General features: G+C 46.9%; 3 protein-coding genes across 4 annotated transcripts in view; 1 reads left to right on the top strand and 2 right to left on the bottom strand.

The window, feature by feature from the left end:
* ZZEF1 (zinc finger ZZ-type and EF-hand domain containing 1) overlaps window positions 1–1,988 on the bottom strand; it is a 56,551-nt gene extending 54,563 nt beyond the window's left edge. The window contains exon 1 of the mRNA XM_053961056.1: window positions 1,653–1,988. Within this exon, the coding sequence (XP_053817031.1) occupies window positions 1,653–1,988 (336 nt within the window). The remainder of the gene's footprint in view (window positions 1–1,652) is intronic.
* Window positions 1,989–2,947: 959 nt separating this feature from the next.
* LOC128797939 (neuferricin) lies at window positions 2,948–8,894 on the top strand. The gene is made up of 4 exons (XM_053960905.1): window positions 2,948–3,170; window positions 3,461–3,601; window positions 4,118–4,304; window positions 6,033–8,894. Exons 1-4 carry the CDS (start codon window positions 2,948–2,950, stop codon window positions 6,247–6,249), a joined length of 768 nt encoding a protein of 255 aa, XP_053816880.1. The 3' UTR covers window positions 6,250–8,894.
* Window positions 8,480–20,370, bottom strand: part of ANKFY1 (ankyrin repeat and FYVE domain containing 1) — a 32,039-nt gene continuing 20,148 nt past the window's right edge. For both annotated transcript variants that reach the window (XM_053960903.1, XM_053960904.1), the window contains 10 exons: window positions 19,161–19,279; window positions 18,661–18,817; window positions 17,498–17,698; window positions 16,088–16,264; window positions 15,529–15,676; window positions 15,175–15,265; window positions 14,663–14,787; window positions 14,269–14,415; window positions 13,691–13,781; window positions 8,480–12,725 (listed from right to left, as the gene is read on the bottom strand). In XM_053960903.1, coding sequence (XP_053816878.1) covers window positions 12,593–12,725; window positions 13,691–13,781; window positions 14,269–14,415; window positions 14,663–14,787; window positions 15,175–15,265; window positions 15,529–15,676; window positions 16,088–16,264; window positions 17,498–17,698; window positions 18,661–18,817; window positions 19,161–19,279 — 1,389 coding nt within the window. In that variant the 3' untranslated portion in view covers window positions 8,480–12,592. The remainder of the gene's footprint in view (window positions 12,726–13,690; window positions 13,782–14,268; window positions 14,416–14,662; window positions 14,788–15,174; window positions 15,266–15,528; window positions 15,677–16,087; window positions 16,265–17,497; window positions 17,699–18,660; window positions 18,818–19,160; window positions 19,280–20,370) is intronic.

Below are 20,370 nucleotides of genomic sequence, written 5' to 3'. Positions count from 1 at the left end.
CTGCACTGAGACAGAGAAACTGAAAGGGCAGATCAAACCTGGGCTGTGCCAGACTGGACTCCACAGACATTAAAAAGTGAAACCCATTGACCTGCCACCCCTAAACTGCCTTCTCCTCAGTGTAAAAGGAAAGCTCAAACACCACAGCTCATGGGTTAGTGCCAGAAATGATGACATCAAGTTCCACAGAACTCTCAACATCTCGACTTTGCAGGGCAGACCAGATGTGACCACACATCCGCGCCACGCGAAATCCTGTGACAAGCTTTTTCCCCCCTCCCTGGAGCAGGAAATGAAACCAAAACAAATAGATTCCTCATGCAGAGGAGGACATGAAATACAGACAATCCTCAAAATATTTCTGCAGCCCACAAAGCTCAGCCGTTTGTGCCAACAGGAAGAACCCCAATGGACTCATTTCACCCTTGGCTGCTGTTACAAATGAAGATGTGCTCGTTACTGGCTCTTCTTGTGAAGGAACTGGAAGTGGAGGCAGCATTTCACCAAGCTACTTAAACCAGTCTGGTAAAAACACATCTATCTGGGCATGAAAATGAATCTCCTTCCAGTTTCCAGGAGCCTTGTTCACCTGTCAGCACTGATTTGAGGCGTGTGTGTGTGATTTAACAGTTTACACAGTTGTTCTGCTACTCGGGAGCAAAACAAAGACAGCAGGAAGTGACTGCTGAGCCTCAGGAACCGCTTGCACTAAGGAATTCAGACACAGCCACTTTCTCGAGTGAGTGTGGAATTCCCAACAGGGTGTTCTGCTGCATTTTGGATTTCTACAGAGCAAAGCTAAAGCTTAAGTGTTCTAGACATTAAATTCTCCATATCCTTTCCCACAGAAGGGGAAAACTGAAAATCCCAGCAGAAAGGAAATTACTCTCTTTAAACCATTAAAAGCTGCCCATACCACCTTCTGGCTGTGGAGGGGGATCTCTGTTACACTACTTCCTTACAAGTTTTCCAAAAGTCCTACTCTGCAATAAAAGAAATGCTTGACAATTTCACTGCTGGTTTTAAAAAGCTACAATAAAATCCAGCGTGGTAAACTTTGACTTGCTGATAACACTAGTAAGTATCAAGAGGAATTACTCAGGCAGGATTTCCTACCTGTGTTCTCACCACACCTGTGCTCTCAGCTGCACCAGCAGCAGCAACAGCACAAATACTGCTGTAAACACCCATTTTCTTCTTAAGTGGCTGCTGAGCATGATCACTGATAACTGACTTTTTTATTTTTTTAAGGGATATCTGGAGCTGACAGGCTGTGTATCAACAGCAGCAGCCGCTGTTCCAACCCTGCAGAACCCTCTGGCCCGGTCTCTCCCCACATACCAGGACATTTGTCCGGGCTCTCCAGGGTCGTGTGGATGGCCACGGAGCCGCCAGTACCCACAGCGAGGGCTCGGGGACACCGACTGCCAGCAGCACCCCGGAGCTTCCCCCGCCTCCCTTCCCCCGGCCCGGACAGGGCACCCCCATCCCTGGGAGTGTCCAAGGCCAGGCTGGACGGCGCTCTGAGCAACCCGGTTTGCTGGAAGGTGTCCCTGCCCGTGGCAGGGGCTAGGACGAGATGGTCTCCACGGTTCCTCCCTGCCCGAGCTATTCCACGATCGTTGCGGACGGCGCTTCCCGCCGGCTCTCACCTCCTCGCTCTCCCCGCGGGACCCGGCCGCCAGCCGGGACACGCTCTCCAGCACCTCGCAGAACTGCTCCAGGCTCACGGCCTCGTCGCCGCGGCTCAGCCGCTCCTCCAGCCATCGCACCAGCGCGCTGTGGTGCCGCGACACGAGCGGCTCGGGCAGGGCCGCCTCCCGCAGCCGCGCCGTGGCCTCCCGCAGCCGGGCCTGCTCCAGCAGCACCTCGGCCGGCGGCAGCGCCGGCGCGGCCGCGCCGGGTTGGGGCGCGCCGGTCGCCCCCTCCATGCCCTCTTCGGCGCCCTCCTCCTCCTCCTCGCTGCTGTGGCTCGCCGCCGTCCCCATGAGCCGCTCGGGAGCCCCTCGCAGCCGCCGCCGGTGCCGCCGCTCCCGCCGGTCCCCGCCCGGCCCGGCCCGGCCCGCCTTAGTCAGCAACTTCCCGCCCGCCGCACCTGTCAGCGCGGGGCCGCCACACCGCCGCAAAGCGCCGCGCCGCCGCAAAGCGCTGCCGCAAAGCGCCGCGCCGCCGCAAAGCGGCTCCCGGGGCGGGCCAAGGCGGAGCCGGGGGCGGGGACAGCGGGGGCGGCTCGGCCGTGGGGAGTCCCGGGGCACCTGGGCCGGGATCGTGTGGAGAAGACTGAGGCGGGGATCTTATTAATTCGTAGAAGTATCTCCAAGGGGTGCCAGCAGGGCGATGCCAGACTCTCTTCCGTGGTGCCCAGTGACGGGATAAAGAGCAATGGCCCTGGACAAAAACACGACAAGTTTCAACTCAACATGAGAAAAACTCCTTGGCGTGAGCGTGGCAGAGCACTGGGACGGACTTGTCCAGGGAGGGTGTGGAGTCTCCCTCTCTGGAGAAATGCCGAACTCACCTGGACCTTGCTGTGTCACCTGCTGCAGGTGACCCTGCCTCGGCAGGGGTTACACTGGCTGATCTCCAGAGGGCCCTAACAGCAAGAGGTTCTGTGAATGTCCTTATGAACAACGCCATTAGGAGGAGGGTGCTGAGGCGCTGGCACAGGGTGCCCAGAGAAGCGGTGGCCGCCCCATTGCTGGCAGTGTTGGAGGCCGGGTTGGCCGGGGCTTGCAGCAGCCCGGGCCAGTGGAAGCCGTGGCTCCCCAGCAGGGCTGGGAGATGTTTTTTTACGCTCCATGACTGCGGGGCCGCGCTCCGCTGCCACGCTGCCGTAAAGCGCGCCCTCGGCCCGGCCGTCCCGCGCACGCGGCGCCAGACGTGGTTGGCCTCCGCGCTGCCGTGCGGCGAGGAAGCCGTCGTGCAAGCGGCGCGGTGTCGCGGCGCGATGTGGCGGGGCGCGGCCGCGGCGCTGCTGGGCCTGGCCGCCGCCTGCCTCCTGCGCCGCGGGTTCGAGCCCCGCGCCCGCCTGCTCAGCGCCGCCGAGCTGCGCCGCTACCGGGGGGCGCCGGGCGAGCCCGGGCTCTACCTCGCCCTGCTGGGACGGGTCTTCGATGTGGAGCGGGGCCGCAAGCACTATGGGCCCGGCGGCGCGTACAGCGGGTTCGCAGGTACCTCCGGCGGGGCGGGGAGGGGGGTCAGCCCCGGGGGTGTGTGTGTGTGTCACCGCCTGTCACCCCCTGTCACCGCCTGTCACCGCCTGTCACCGCCTGTCACCGCTGGCCGGGGAACGCACTCCGTGCCTGGGCCGTTCATTCCCCCGGGCTGGGAGGAGGGAGCGCTCAGCCCCTGTTCGGGGAACACTCTCCAAGGCTGGGGTCGCACCCCTGGCCGGGGGGTTCACCCCTGGCTGAGGAATTCACTCTGTGGCTGGGGGGTCTCGCCCCCGCTGGCCCCGCAGGCAGAGATGCCACCAGAGCGTTTGCCAGCGGCGACTTCACCCCGGCGGGGCTGGTGGACACCGTGTCGGGGCTGTCACCCGCGGAGCTGCTCTCCATCCACAGCTGGCTGAGCTTCTACAGCGACAACTACGAGCCCGTGGGTAGGTGTGGGTGGCTGTGGGTGTGGGTGGGGGCTCACACAGCGGGTGGATGTGCAGGTCCCGACCCAGCCAGGTCTCCGGGGTCTGCTCCCCTCCAAGGGAAAGTTGAGTCGTGGTCCTGCTTGGATTGTCTCTGCCGAGCACAAAGCATGGAGCCAGCCTGAAATCACCAGGATTCAGGAGAATGTAGGGGCAGCAGCACAGGGAAACTGTTTTGGGGAATGGCTTCTGGGGTGTGCAGCTGAAACTGGCTTTGGTTTTCAGCTCTGTAATGAGTCTGGGCTTAAGCTTATCCTGCATGGATTTATTAATACGGGTAAATTGCTGTGTGATCCAAGGGTTGAAGGATGTAAGCTCAGTTCGGTTCTAAAATTGGGCCATGGTGACATCTCCTTTTATTTTTGTCTTTAAATAGCAAATTAAAAATAAAACCCCAGCAGAACTATGTATTTTCCTTGCCTGGAAACAGGTCTGTGGTCTGGAAACACTGTGGTCTTAATTGATCTCCTCTCCCAGGGAAGCTGGTGGGCAGATTCTATGATGAAAATGGGGCACCGACAGAAGCCCTGAGGGAGGTGGAGGCTGCCATTGAGGAAGCTCTCAAATTGCAAGCACAAAGTGATCAGAAGAAGCAGCAGTTCCCACCCTGCAACTCTGAATGGAGCTCTGCTAAAGGCACACGGTTCTGGTGCTCCAGACAGAGGTAAGCTTGTCCCCTCTGGAGCAGAGGCTTTTTTTGGGTACCCTGTGCTTTGTTCCTGCCTCTCCTGACAGGAGGGGTGTGGGAAGATGTCCTGCAGCCACCACACTCCATGGGCAGCTGAGCTCTGGGACCTGGCACAGGCTGTGTGTGCAGTGGTGCTGCCAGGGCTGGAATAAGCCAGGCATGGCCTCTGTCCCTGCCTGAATTCCCAGGGTTGTTCAGGTGGGAAAAGCCCTGTGAGACCACTGAGTCCAACCATTCCCCCAGCACTAACCTGTGCCCCCAGGTGTCACATCCACACAGCTCTTAAATCCCTGCAGGGATGGGGCCTCCACCACTGCCCTGGGCAGCTGTGCCAATGCCTGGCCACCCTTTCCATAAAGAAATTTTCCAACCTCAACACCCTTTCCATAAAGAAAGTATCCAACAGAAACATCCCCTGGCACAGCTTGAGGCTGTTTCTTCTTACCCCGGCCCTGTTCCCTGTTAGCAGAGCCTGACCTTCACCTGGCTGCACCCTCCTGTCAGGGAGTTGTAGAGAGTGAGAAGGTCCCCCCTGAGCCCCCCTTTCTCCAGGCTGAGCCTCTTCTGTCACCCTGGAATCAAAGAATTTACCACACATGCATGTGATCTCCTGTTCTCAGCAAAACAGGACAGAAATCCTGGTAGGACTGGGATTCAAACAGGTTCTGTCACCTATCAGGAATACAAGCATTAACCTGTGCTTTTCAGACAGTTTCACAGCCTGACACCACAACATTTTCACTTAAACTGCATAAAAATGAGGTGAAGCTTTGAATAATCATTTCCTGCTTTCCTGTTAGTAGCTATCTCTCAGCTTAGGGACTACTTTGTCTGAAGATGAAATCATTTCACAGGCCACACTGCAAAGTGCTTGGGCTTCATGTCAGCCCAGCAGCAGCACTGTGTGCCCCAGGGCTCTGCTTCTGTGTGTGCCTGAGCTTGGGGACAGCCTTGGGACCAGGTGTGTTGTGGCAGTGACTTGTGTAAGAGGCTTAAAAGCTGCAGTGGTTGGGGAACAGGCAGGACTTGGCCCATAGAGAGACACTTAGACATAAAGAGACATGATGAGTTAGCTGGGGAAGTACTTTTTCTTCTGCCCTAGTTCTCCAAATCCCTGTTTAGTCAAGGCTCAGAAGGCCTACAAGAACCTGCTCTATTGGAAGGTGGCCCTGCCTATGGCAGGGGCTGGACTGGATGATCTTTAAAGTCCCTTCCAACCCAAGCCACTGTGATTCTGTGAAGATGTGTGGTCACCTGTGAACATTTAGGTACCTCCAGAAAAGGCATTTTGCTGTGCTCCAGAAAGCTGTGCTCCCTCTAGCAATGGAAGCATGGAATACAGGAGTTGGTCACTCTGAGGAGGGTAGAGCCTGCAGCAGCAGTGATGAAACCAGCTCCAGGCTACAGGTTTCTGCAGCACAGTCAATAAAAAGATAAAGGCTGTGGGATGGTGGCTGTTTAAACAAAGCCTGGATGTGGCCCTGGGTGCCAGGGTTTAGTTGAGGTGCTGGGGCTGGGTTGGACTCGATGATCTTTAAGGTCTCTTCCAACCCAGTCAGTCTGTGAATTCTGTGGAAGCAAAGCCTACCTCACTGTTAGTTCTAGTTTCCCCAGATGGTCTCAGTGTTTTTCCTAAGGATTCTCTATTGACTGGAAGCAATAGGTGGGTTTGAATTGTAATTGACTTTCACTTTCCGTTCCTAGCGGGGGAGTGCAGCGAGCCTGGGCCGGGGTCCCGCGGAAGCTGCACCGCCCCGGCTCGCAGGGCACGCAGTGCGTGTGTGTCAGGAGCTCCGGGCCGCCCTGGGGCCAGCCTGGCTCCTCCCAGCACAGCGACAGAGGCGACCTGGATCACCCTCAGCTGCAGCAGTACGAGGGCTGCCATCCCCTGGCCGAGCAGTGTGTCCTCCTCACGGGCTGACTGCAGTGAACCCTTGCACTGTGGCTGGGCAGCTCCAGCTCCATCCCTCCCACCTGTCCATGCAAAGGGAGCACTAACAATCTCATGTTATTTGTGATGCTTTGTAACATGTGGAGATGGAGGAAACGCTTCAGCAACATTAGTGGCTAAAAAATCAAGTAACAGGATGCTTTCTTTATTTCTATGGGAAGCATTTCTGCACCTGGGAACAAATTGTTAGATGCACAGCCTGAATTGTATTTTAGAACTGCTTCTTGTGCAGTCAGGAACTGGATGTTTGTGTGCACAGTGGTGGGACAGTGTGCTGTGGTTTAAGGCATGAGGTCAGTGAGCACAGGAACTGCTGCAGCATCACTGCCCACAGTCCATGCAGTCCTCAGGCCCTGCTGCAGGCAGTGCTGATGCTCCTTCCCAGGCACCTGACTCACTCCCAAGAGTTTAAAGGTAGCAGGGAGAACCCTGAATTTCTTCTGCAATTAAGGTCCACAGTATCAGGAACTTGCACAGTTTAGTTACACACAAGCTTTATCAAATTCTTGGAGTAGAGAAGGCAAAGGCCAGAGCTGTATTTCCTCACTCAGTGTTTGCATTAGATACTGTACCCAGATATTGAAGGCACCTGTGAGGATTGTTGTTTGATATTAACCTCACTGTCCTGGTCTGTGATTCACCACTTTCAAACTGTTCTGATCAGGAAAGAGTAGTTTTAAATAGCTTTCTTTTTGTGACTTGGGTGGCAACAGAACCATCCTACTGTAATCTGCCTCCTGTTTCCATTCTGGTACAAGACTTCCTCCCATCTGGTCTGTGCCTATCAGACTATAACCTGAGCTGGATGTGCCCTTACAAGACCCAGCACTCTAAAAATCCATATTTAGTGTGTCACAGCTGACAGAATTCAGCAGTGTGACTCCCAGAAATGCAGAGCAGGTCATTACCCTCTCTGGGTGGGTCTAAAAGGGAGGAAGGAATACCTGCACTACAAACCTCAAGCTCCTGGGAAGCAGTTGCTGGTTTTAATGGAATCTGCTGTTAAAATCAGTTTTGGTGGAGCAGAACTTTGAGAGAGGCACCCAGTTTAGGGTCCAGTGGTGGCACAGGTCCCTGCTGAGTTGTGGTCAGTTCTTAAGGCAGCTGCCACCTATGTATAAGCAGCTGGAAAGCGTTTATAAACTGATTTTTAGCTATCACCACCTCTAAAGAGAGGCCCAAAATCTAAGTGATGAGTTAGTTAATTAGAAAGTTTACAGGAGGCACCATTCACTCCCTTGCAGCAGGACACATTACAGCTCAGAGGATGCTACAGCTGCCAGGGATGGAGCCACACAAATTTAAACATGCACATGCTTGTAACAGTGGTGGGGCATGGGGGTTGTGGTTTTATTTTGGGGGTTTTTAACCTACCATCATCCTGAAGAGAAGCTCTTGCAGGCATTGCCCTGCTGTGCCAGCTCATGTCACTCGGGGGAGCAGGATGTGTGGCAGAACCAAACCTCAGCCCTGGGCTTGAGCCATCTCTGGGGGTGGAATGAGCAACTCATTTCACACAGTGCTGAGGATCAAGCTTTGTAAAAGGTGCAGGAAAGAGCTGCAAAGCAGCACTTCACTGCCTCCACAACTTTGGCCTTTGCCACATTTAAAAAGACACCACCACTTTAAAAAGAAATTGCATTTAAAGTAGTGAAACCATCCCCCCAAATGATTGGCAGGTGCCTTTAAAAGAGCTTTTTAAAGCTATTTAAAAGTTGCAGCAAATTCCAGACTATTAAATGCTGTAAGAAGTAGTTTGTGAGGGCAAACCAATCCCAGTGAAGGTGGACCAGCTTGACCTTCTAAGCAAGTTTCATCTTGCTGTAACACTCAATTGCTATGCAAAAAGTGCTGAGGGGATGGTTTTGATTGCAAGAGCTACACAAAAATCAAATAAACTGCTGCAAAAAGGCAGGGCAGGAAGGTGTTAGTTCAAGTTAAAGTTGGTTGAAAACCAGTTCACAGCTTATTCCAGTTTAGGGTTTGGAAACACTAGGGAGGGTTTGCCTTGCACTAGGAATAAATCATCTATTAAGGCAAACAAGGAGACACTCTTCACTGACCTGAAGTGCTGTCATGTTTGTAACTCCAATTGAGCAGCTCAGCTGGATTCTCCCATGGTGGAAAAGGGTGGGAAAAAAACAGTGATAGTTACAGAGGGCTCAAGTCACCACAGACAGTGCTCTAATAAAGCTCACCATTCATCTGTACTTCAGGAAGTTTTATTAATAAAAGACTAATGCATCACAATCTCACCCAGAAGTCTTGGCTGGGTTTGCTATTGCACTGAAGTTTTCCTTCTCCTGAAGTGAAGCTGCAGCAGCTCTCTGCTCTCCCAGGGGACTGAGCTGCCTCCAGTACACAGCTGAGTGCACCCAGTGTTAGGAACTTGAACTGATGAACTCCATGAAGCAGCTCTGGCCCGTGGGGAGCTCGATTTGTTTCACAAGACTGATTATAGGTAAGTCTAGTATAAGGCATTCAAGATGACTGCGTGGTACAAACTAGAACACCAGACCTTGACAGCCAAAACAACATGTAGCAGTTCCACAACATGAAAATGAATACCTGGACTAATTTCAGAACAAAGAATAAAGTTGTTGTGCCCAATTGAATGTTGTATCCCTGGTTTGCTTCGTGGTTTGTAAAGATAGGCTTGTAGAGGGGCAGCTGTGTCTACAGGAGCAGCAGATACTTCCTTAGCAAGGTTTCACCTCACAATGCATCATCTAATTCTGCATTTTATTACAAGTAGAATCATTACACAACAAAGTAATGCATATTGGAAAAATACATTTTTACAACAACTCCAGACAAATATTGCAGATAAAATGCCATTGTTCTAAGACTTCCTTTTCTATTTCACAGAGGGTATTAGAAGGTTCAGTTATTTCTGTCACTCATACAAGCTTTGATTTTTCTAGAGACGAGTTTGCTGCAGTGACTGCCTCTGCTGGTTACAGAAAAAAGAGGACTTGCTATTAACATTTGATCTACAAAACCATCCAGCCTTGGCCTCCCATACTGTTACAAGTTAGTTTATAAGCATTACATGAGCAGCTGGACAAGCTGTTATCTCCAGCACGGGAAGTCATTAAGGCATCTGTCAGCTTTTAGCCAGCAACTTACTCTGCTCTGTTAGTGCCTTCAGCAGCAACATTCTCACTCCACTCAGTGGTGTGAAACAGTGACTGCACCTTTTACAGACAAAAAAATTCAGCCAGACTGTGGTTTGTGCTTGTGTAAGAGTGCTGGACCATGGTATTTGCTTGTGTAAGAGTGCTGCATGACTGCAATCAGAAGGAATCCAGTCTCAGAACAAAAAGCTACAGCATGAACCACCCGACTTCCCATGCAACCCTGCTGAAGTGCCCGAAGCCTCGTGTGACAGCAGCACTTCCAGGGACACAAACTGATTTTCTATCTAACCTTTTGTTCAATGCTTGGCAGACTTGAGTTAATACACACCACTAAAAGCAGGGGTAAGAGGGGTGGGGGGTCTGGTAACAACTGTATTATGCTACAAATAGGGAAGAGCAGTTGTTTAGAGTTAGAAATGTGTTGACCACCACTACATAACCAAGTGCCTCATTCACATTTGTACCTTGTAGTGGAGCATTGCCAGCAAAACTCCCCAAAAAAATCTCAGTGGTCTGAGAGCTCAGACCAACACTAGGCAGAGTGGGTGAGGGATTGAGCCCCACGAGTTGTCCGGTGGGGTCAATCCTCAGCTGAACTAGAAAAGAACTAATGTGGGTTTTGGTTCAAGTTGTGAGCTTTCCCTCTTTAGCTCTGGCAGAAAGCTGTCTAGAGTTGGCTGGAAGGAAACTATCTCAAAGGCACTTTAAAAAGATCAAATTTGCTGAATTTAGTTGCTTTAAATTAAATGAACATCTCAGGCTGTATATTTAACAATAACCTTAACCTTCCTTTCAGACTTCAGTAAGCCTGGGACAGTTCTGGCTGTAAACAGCAAACCAGGAGCACTACAGGTGGTTTCCCAGATCTTTCCCACAGTTTTACAGTTATAATCAATACCCTATTTTTTAAAGTAGCAGCTACCCAGCCTTAATTTGCCATTCAGTTAAGCTGAATTTTCACCAGATCCACATTTTCCATCATTAAAAAGTTTGCTTCCCTGTTTTCTTGCCCTTACATGAGAGAAGCCACTGAAAAAGTGATGTTTAAATGCTTTGGCAATCACATGCTGTGCAGTTTTCCAATTAGGCTGAAGCCTACAGGCTGTGGCCTTGGAAAACCCCTCCTCTGCACTGTCTTGCAGGATTCTGAGCACACTCTTACCCCTCCACATCACTTCAGCTACAAACCAAGAAGGAAAACAACGTTATCATGGGATTACACTCAATACTTCTTTCACCAAATGCACTTTCTCTCCATCATTCTTTCACTGCTAGAGATCTGCAACCAGTGATACCCTGAAAGATCAGAAATACAATGTTTTCCATCACCTCTTTCACTCAAAAAACCCCAAACAGTAGATCGTAGTTAACTGACACCAACAATTACTGTAGCTAACATTAACTGACACCACTATTTTCCCTCATTCACCTACAATATTATGCCAGAGGTGCACCATTTGCATTAGTAACTGTTCGAGACCAGCTGTGTTACCCAGGGCATTCTGTTGGAACATGTCAGCAGCAGACATCAAAGAGTGAGGCATGTTTGTACTGTCATCCATTGTTCTTCCCTAGTGGTACAGGGGTGATTCCAGTTACAATATAGGCATACTGGAAGATCAAAGTGCAGATCAAGTGAGACTTGATGTGAAATTAATCATACAAATGTCAGCAGTTACACCCTCTCCTATCCTCTCCTTGTACAAGCTTGAGAAAAACTGAGCAAGTTTCCTGTAACAGGAGCAGCCTTTTTCATCATCTCATCTTACTCTTTAAGAGCAACAAGTCAAACTCCAAACAGGGCAACACATCGTCACCTGTCCATACTGTTCACTGGAGATAACAGTCATTTAAAAATGCACACCAACTCATGGAATAAAGATGAGGAATGCTGAATTGAGTCTGTACTAGCTTTATCTCTTGAAATAAAAAACAGCCTTAATGTGGCATGTAGTTTTGCTTAAGTACCCATTTTTTCTAACTGAAGCCTTTGCCTACCAAATCACAAGCTGGTCTACCAGTCAAGTACTTTCCTGTTTACCTAGACAATGTGGTGGTAGGTTTCCACAGATTCAGCATGTTTAAGAGAGTACAACCAGCCTAGGTTAAAATACTGCAGCTTACTCCTAATAGGAAGCCTCCACATACACTCCCACTCACCAGCAATCCTGCTGAAAATGGACCCAGGTTTAGTGTCTATAGAGGTGCAGCACATTCTACACTTGGTAGGGTTACTGACTCTCCCACAGCACTTTCCAGGCCCCTTAAGCCCCAGGAAAGTGTTTCTCTCCCTCCTGGGATTCCTAATGCACTTCAGCATTTATTGCTGTACTGTGAGCTAGACTTCACCGGTTTTAGTGTTTCTCCTTTAGCACATGCTCAGGCCTTTCAGCAAACTCATGATCATTTATACAAGTGCCATGGACTGGAAGGACCAACATAAATATGAAAGTGCAACAAAGACTGACAGTTCCAGCAGGTATGATGAGCAAGAGCATTTTCCTAAAACAATCTTGCACTTCTCTTGAACATGCTAAAGCTAACAAGTCATTTGCTGAGGAGGTATCAAGATGTGGATCTGCAATTCTGACTGCTTTGCATCAGATGTTGTAAAGCTTTCTGTTGTAAGGCCACAAATCTTAAGCTATACTTAGAACTACCCCTGGGTCTGAAGAGTTTCTTGAACAGTGGTTGCAACAGCTCAGTTTAGCTTCACAAAAAGTCTTCTCTAGAGAAGGGGAACGTTTATCTTTAAGACAAAGCAAAGAAAGATACCTGGTTACCCTGAAACTTAATACCATCTCTACTAAGCAGCCTGAAAGCCACAGGACTTAATATATTGAGTTGCACCATGTTGAGGACAGACCTGTTTTATGCCGATTCAATCAGTATAAATTTCAGCTTCCATACCCAACTGCAACTAGAAGAGGGTCTAAATTCTTTTGTCCCTTGGTTTCAACAATCCATTCTGATTCCTAGTGAAGTCTATCGCCGCCCGATACATTTACAGTCATACAAAATCATTTATACCAGAGTATATCATAACAGGGTCCTTAATTAGTTCAGTCTATTGCAGAAGACATGTGTAAGCCTCCTCTTCCCTATCCAGAGGGCTTGTAAGCAGAGCTGCTGTCAGGAGCACTGACTGGGAATCCCTTTACTTCCACAGCATACTAGGAGACTCCTCCCAGAGTCAGGACATCAAAGCAGATGTTGCAAACTCGAACTGGCTTGTTCAGATCAAATTTTATGATAGGAATCTCCTTTGTTGAGCACTTATGGCAGAGCAGGCGTCCACAGTGTCGGCTGTTGATAGAAGAGAGGTGGGAGAAAAGTGAATTCCCTCCTAGTGAACACCAGGATGTTACTGCTTGACATTCTTTATCAATGACAGCATCATTAAATACACAATAGCAGTTGAAAAGCTGTGATTATCTTCTGGTATTTCTCATGGAGTAATTGACTAATGCCAACAGCATTAGTGCTGGTGCTGGCTCTACTAGTGGGTCACATGGTACTGCTTCAACTGATGCACGTGTAGTTTCTCTAGCACACTGAGCTAAGAAAAATCTTAGGTTAACACCCTTCCAACCCAGCATGTTTTGTACAAGTTCAGACTATTTTAAAAAGGGAACTCCTATCTACACAAGCACAGCTCATGTTCATCTTCAGCCATTTCCACACTGCAAACAGGATCCCAAACCTAAGCTGTCAACGCTTGTCCAAACCTGCCACCTTTTTTGGAGGAGATCATCCTATCACTGTGGTGGCTCCCTCCTGTCTTTCCTGTGTAAGCCAGAGCCCCAGTGGCTGTTCTCTCTGAACCTCATGCCTCCACAGGAGGCTCTCCCTGACCCAACTTCTATGCAGGAAATAATCAAATCCTGCTAAACCACTGCCACATTTACCATTGAACTTCTATTAACTCACTCTTAATAAAATACATTGTTGCTCCTCTGTGGAGTGAAATGCATCACACACTTTCTCTGACAACTGGGTATTTAAATCTTGTTTCACTACTGGAACATAATTTCTCATTTACAGAAATTTCTCATTTCTCATTACAATATTAAATGCACAAGCTGCTAAAAACATTATTTCAGTCAGACTACGTATTTCTGATCTAAGACAGGATGGAATGTTTCAGCTGGATTAGTGGTTATACACCTATGTTAACATGGAGGTTTCCTAAGCTACTAGAAGGAGCAAGCCTAGCTACATTTGGGGAGGAATCCATTTCCTTGTAAGCACAGCAAGGGGGCTCATATTACCAGTGATGCTTTCTTGTTGTGACTCCAAATTTGGCAGCACATTCATAGCAGTTGGAGCCATCACACCAGGGAGGTTCTTTTGTCAGCATATCTGTTAAGAGATAGAAATGTGAAGGCAAAATGGGCTCAGACACCTTCTAAGTACACTAAACCTAAAGGCTTTTTCCTGTTCTAGGCTGCATTCCAGTATAATGGCTTTAACTACTCTTGCAGGAGCTGGAGTCTCATTTGTAGATAATCTATAGTTGCTTCCCATCACATTGTCCACAGCAACTGTACAGCACCAGTTAAAAAGCAGTGTCTGTGTTTTAAGCTACAGTGGACTACACAACCAGCCAAGAGTTTCCATGTCTATCCTTCCAGAAAAAGTAGTATCTAACAGTCTGCACTGTACAACTTTTCAGCTAATCACCAGAAAAACTAGTATTTCTACTCTGTACTGTTAGTAGTATAAAAATCACAAGTTCTACCTCTCTGGAATTACTGTCATCTAAGTCAAAATTCCAGAGTTTTTGCCTTCGAAGTATCCTGGAAGAATAAGCCAGAAATATTTTCCCACCATAGCAAGTGGTACTTACCCAGCAATCTAAAGAGAAGCTGTTTTGTAGCAACCTGATAGTTGAAGATATTGACTCCTTGGTTATTGTTAACTCCCAGCCGAGCCCCAGCTCTCACTATTGCACGACACAAGTTAGCATTTCCCTTCATGTAAGCCAAGAGGAGCACTGAAAAATAAAAGCCAGAGAGATCATGTAAGCCAAGAGGAGCACTGAAAAATAAAAGCCAGCTAACAGAGTGGGAGATTGTGTTACGTTCAATCCAGACAGGATCTTTAGTTTTTAAGTTTCCATGTATTGTGTGCCTCCTACTGTATTTAACATACTACTGCCAATTATTCCAGCTGTAAAAGTGACATACCACAAATACAACTCAAGTGACTTTCAAGTTTAATAGTTGTTGAGTCTCACCTACCTGTGTTTCCTTCAGCATCAGGTTTGTCTAGAGGGTATTCTGGCATACACTCCAAGAAGAGGTCACAGATGGCTGCTGCATTATCTTTCCCATATTGTCCCAAAATATGCATTGGTGACTGGCCTCTGGGGAAAAGAGTTATTCTGATTAAAGTCTGCTTGCTACTGCAGCTACTCATCCAACTCTCATTGATTTCAAGTTTGGTTCAGACTTGAAAAATGCTACATCTCAGTAACTCAGTAAGTCACATACAACTCCCTACTTAACTTTCCTTCCTTGGTGTATACATATAATTTGCACAGAATTTATACATAGCATCATCTGCACACTTCCAAATTCATGTATAAATAATATAATACTAGCCAAATATATATTTTTAAGCAGCATATCAGCACGTATTTTAAAATACAAAGTGATTCTTTTAGTCTGTTACCTGATATTATTATAATATAAATAATTACCTGATATTAAAGGCTTTAATTACCTGATATTTTTATAATATAAATAATTACCTGATATTAAAGGCTTCTGCATCTACATTGCACTCTGTGAGGAGGACCCGGATGTTGTTCAGACGGCCGTGCATCACTGCCAGATGCAGAGCTGAACAGTAAAAAAAACCAAAGAAAAACTGAAAAAGAAGGTTCAAGACACTGAGTACCAGCCATAATTACAGCCTAATAACTAAATGAAACGCCTCCTTCCACCTTCCCAAGCCCCCTTCTCAAACAACTGCTTTGATTTCCTGGACTTTCATTCTTTCACCTTTGCAATGCAAGCCCACACAGTGAGCTCTCCACCACTAGGAGACATCGTTAACAGACCTACTGAACTATTTTGCATTTATTTGTATAACTTAAGTTTACCATTATTTCCATTTTCATCTACAGCTGCAAAGTCTACTCCATTCTCCAGAAGGACTGAACAAATGGTGGGCAGGTCTTGCTGGGCTGCTAAGTGAAGAGCAGTCTGACGATGCTTGGTCAGTTCATTCACCTGGGCACCTGCAAGAAGCTGTCAGGATGCAAGAAGAAATATGTTCAAAGATGGTTTCAGGGCTATTTTAGCCAACAGTTTATTTCTGTGAATGAAGCACACAACACTACTTACTGTACAGAAATACTTCTAGGCCTCCAGAGTGTATACAATAGTATCATTGCTGAGTTGCTACAACTTGTGTTTGTGTTCAAATGTGCAGAAAGGGCAAGGAAAGATTCTTTAAAAAGAACCAAACCTAGTGATTGCTGCAAATCCAGCATGCTCATGTGAAGGCTACTGCGGCAGCTCAGCTAACAGTACAAGCTAAGGGGACTTTCTGTTTCAGGAAAGTGGTGTCACTTTGATGTGGTGGATCACAGGTAGGCACCGTGCAGTAAGCAGAGTGCACATTTTTAAGCAGAGGAATGGTGACTCCCCAGCACACACCAGATTGCGCACGATGATCTCGGAGCCAGCCTGCACTGCCAGGTGCAGAGGGGTCAGTTTGGAGGCGTCCTGGACCCGCGAGTTGACGTTGGCCTGCACGCTGATCAGGAACAGCACGCTCTCGATGTCCGAGTTCTGAACAGCCACGTGGAGGAAATTCCGACCTTTGTTATCAACCTGTGGCAGAAAGGGCACGTCCAGTTAGTTTGTTACTCCTGTAGAACAAGGTGGTTTATGTAGCAGGACATGTTTTCACTAAGAGACACTTGCTCCCTCTGCTTGAACTGTAGAATCTTGTTCCTTTCACTGGTTGACATGAGACTTACCTGACAGATGTGACTATCGAGTAACTGAACTGAGAAATTACCTGCTGCAACCTGCTGCTCAGTCCAGTCTGCCTCACACTACTTTATTTCTATTTTATAACCTTGTCCTTTCTTGACTGCACACTGGATAGTATTTTTAGACAGACAAAAAGTTAACAGCTGTTGTGGTTAAGTATTGAGCAGCAGTTAATGATAAACTCAGTTAAATGAAACAAGCTTGAGTCTATCTGGCAATTAATCCAGGAGAAGGAAGCAACATGGGATCCTGCCACAATTGTGTAAAGTGTATTGACAGAACCACAGATTGGTTTGGGTTGGAAGGGACCTTCCAAGGTGATCCAGTCCACTCTCTGCCATGGACAGGACACCTCCCACTACCCCAGGTTACTCCAAGCCCCGTCCAACCTGGCCTTGGACACTTGCAGGGATGGGGCAGCCACAGCTGCTCTGGGCAACCTGAGAACTCATTTTTTTGGCTTAATACCAAGTACATGTTGTTCAACTTTGCCTTGCAGCTGATGTTAAAGCATATTTAAACTGGCTGTATTTGTAACCATGTTTTAGATATAATACAAGAGCTCACTAAGCAGTCAAATATTTGACTAGTAATTAAACTTACACAGGATAGGAAGAATCTCCTGAACAGCTGCCTAAAGTGTCACACCAGAAGCCTGAAGATACAGCTGGAGGTTTTATAGTTCAGCAGGGCAGCACAGCATCTATCATTCAGTTATTTTAGGTCAGGTTTTCTGTTGTGAATAGCTTTAGGAGAGCTGGGTAATAGATTATTTCTGTACTAGTCCAGCATAAAACAAGAGTGGAGTTAGAATTTTCTCCTTATACACATACATGCCTGTTTCTCAATTTAATATTGACAAGACACTAACCCTTAATGTTCTTACTCACACATATCACATACGCATCCTACAGTTTCCTAATAAATCCTGCTTAAGAGAACTGGCATCTGGCAAATGGATTGCACGTAAAGCCACAAAAGAATAAAACACAACTGGCTTGTGGAACAGCTGTTACCACAAACTAGTGCAGTAACAAATCCAGCATGGTTTGAACTCTCCCAGCTTACCTGTTCTGCAGCTCCTGGTTCCCTCTTCAAAATTGCTTCAGCTGCTTTATTGTTTTTATATGTCATAGCACAAGCAAAGGGAGTCATTCCTTGCCTGTCACGTACATTCAGCTTAATATCTGGATGTGAAATCATCAGCTGAATGATAACATTATGTTGGTTGCTAATGGCAACATGGATTGGAGTTCTTCCTTCTGCATCCTAGAAGGAAACCAGAAAGTTTGTTATATATAGACTCAGTAGTACATAAATCCTTCTCTAAATCTGGAGGGTCAAGGAAACTTAGTAGTTTAGTCCTGTGACCTACCCAGCTTCCTTCAGCAAGGACACCAAACAGCTGCAGGGCAAGCTCAAACCCACAGTGTAAGAAAAGCAAATTGAGATTTGTTTCTCCCAACAGCCTGACTTCAATCCTGTGCTATACAGCCTTTTAAATAGCTCAGCCTTTAATAGCTTTTAAATAACATCTCCCATTTAGTCAGTCATTCTGGGGGGCAGAGATTAGCATTCAAATTTAATAGCAAAGTCAGCTGAGGTGTTTAAACATTTGTTTGCATCAAGCAGCAGTTTACAGCCAAGGCTGCTTTGTGACTGTGCTCTGTGATTCATTTTAATGTCACTTTCAACAGCATCAGGACCGAAAAATGTTATCCATTCATTTCTTTTGTTGTTATTTATAAAGCTTCTGTTTAAGGATTACTGTGTAATCAAAAATGAAGTGCAACTCATACTTACATCACCTCAGTTTACTCAGTAACAGAAGACATTTCCCAAACCTACTAACCAAGCAGAGTATTCTGGAGTTTTACACTGTAGCTGGTTAATAATTAATTGGAGCTGTGCTCCTGCCTTTAATTCACACTAGGGACAGGATACACTGTATCCCACTGTTACCTGAGAAAACTAACATTGCAGTAAGTTTTCTGTATCATTTTCATTCAGCATAGCTTCCTGAATTAACCACCATATGGGCAGAGAAGCACCAGGTGTGGAAAAAGGGACAGGAGAGAAAGCAGAGCTGCATCCAGTCATTGCACTGACTCATCTCTAAGGGCAAGATTTTCTTTTCTCTATCATGCAAAATACACAGGTGAAAGTTTGTTTTCAGTATGTTGGAGGAAAAGAATCTACTTTTAAAAACTGTGCATGATTTGTCCACATACCTGAGCATTGACATTGGCACCAAACTCCAGAAGGCACTGGATCACCTCCTCCAGACCCCAGCAGGCTGCCAAGTGTAGGGGAGTCTGTCCATCATGGGCTTCCTCTTCTCCTTCTCCATTCGGGCCTGGCTTTCTGGGACTATTCACATCACACCCACTACAACAAACACAGTGCAGTCAATTTATTATGTTTAATCCAGATTTAAACTTCAATAAAGGTCACAGAAAAGATTATAAGAGCTGACACAGCAACTGCTGGCACATTCTACAAAATCACAAGTTCCTGGTTTTGGTTTGACTCTTGTCATCAAGAACATGATGCTATTATAGGTAACAGAATGTGTCTTTAGGATTGGTCAGAATTCCCTAAGTGTCACCCATCCAGCAAAAGCCTAAGGAAGCACATAGTTGTTACTGACTTAAGATAGCACTCAATTAATTTATGCCAGGGACAGCCCTACCTGCATGTTAGAAGGTTTGTATTTTGGAAGGGGTCTGACCTGCGGATAAGGAAGCAAGCAATCTGTTCACTGTTCTCATCAATAGCTCTGTGGAGAAGGGTTTGAGAGCAGCCACTTGGTCCTGACCCCCAACACGTTGCATCACAGCCATGCCTAACCTGGAAAGAGAAGCCAAATGACACAATGAAGGTTTTTTTTTTTCCAAGAGGCTCCTACTATAGCCCCTGACCAATGTTTCTGGAACGTCATCCCCTCGAGGTAAAACTTGAGATGCCTTCCTTGTCTATTCTTGTGACAGTCCCTGAATTTCAGGAAGCTACTCTAAAGTCTTCCAGACCAATACTTTATAAGTTTACTGTATAATCCTTAATTAGGTGGTATTTATTAACAATTCAAATATTTGTCCATATACTTTGATAGACAGATCTAAAGCAGGTTGGAGTAGTTACCTCACTTTCAGCAATGACAAGCACCTACAGTAAATCAAGCAGAATCAGCAGACGTTGCCTTTGAAGGTCTGGCCCAGTTACCTGCTTTCTTAGACATTCAGCTGAACAGAGAGAGTTTTATTCCCAGGAACTGTATTGCTAATATTTGTATTCTTTAACTAAAGAACTACATACTTGAGCAATGTGGCACTTAAGACTTGTTCTACTCCACTTGACAAACTATTGACAAGGTTTAAAGATGTGTAGTTAAGAGTGTTGACTCCATAAAAAAGAGTGTTGACCAGAACAGTCAAGAACATTTACAAAACATATTTCTCATGTCACTAGCAGAGTTTTTAAATAGCTGTCTCTAGCAGACAATTGGACAAAGCCTTCAAGTAACTTCCTTATGAAAAGGACACAAGGAGGTCTACTTATGTCTCGTAGGAAATCTCCTGATGTATCACCCATGCTGAAAGTAAACAGTCTTTAAAGTAAATGTAAGCCTTTAAAGGCCTTCTTGGCTCAGTTTTAAGATGTAATAAAAAGCAGCACATACACTAAATGAGTATTCAGTTTTATTCAGAAAGCTGATCATTACACAAGTTGTGTATGCTACAGACTGATCTAAGCAGATCCTTACTTCTTCCAAATCAAGAATCCAGACAGTAGAATATATATTTTTATTTAAGTGGCTACAAGACATTTGGTTATGCAGACTATAGTATTTATAAGATTCCTGCAGTAAAGAGGAATTTCTGGTGAAGAAATGACCTCCAGAAATGAGTAATATTGGACTAGTCTGTTCTCTTCATGCACTG

This window comes from Vidua chalybeata, chromosome 20, assembly GCF_026979565.1.
Source record: "Vidua chalybeata isolate OUT-0048 chromosome 20, bVidCha1 merged haplotype, whole genome shotgun sequence".
NCBI lineage: Eukaryota > Metazoa > Chordata > Aves > Passeriformes > Viduidae > Vidua > Vidua chalybeata.
Note: the sequence above shows the minus strand (reverse complement) of the source record. Positions and strands in the feature narration are given on the sequence as shown.

Coding starts and splice junctions, on each gene's coding strand:
- LOC128797939 (XM_053960905.1), top strand. CDS start 2,948: ATGTGGCGGGGCGCGGCCGCGGCGCTGCTGGGCCTGGCCGCCGCCTGC. Junction 3,171..3,460: donor CGCGTACAGCGGGTTCGCAG/GTACCTCCGGCG, acceptor CTGGCCCCGCAG/GCAGAGATGCCACCAGAGCG. Junction 3,602..4,117: donor CGACAACTACGAGCCCGTGG/GTAGGTGTGGGT, acceptor CTCCTCTCCCAG/GGAAGCTGGTGGGCAGATTC.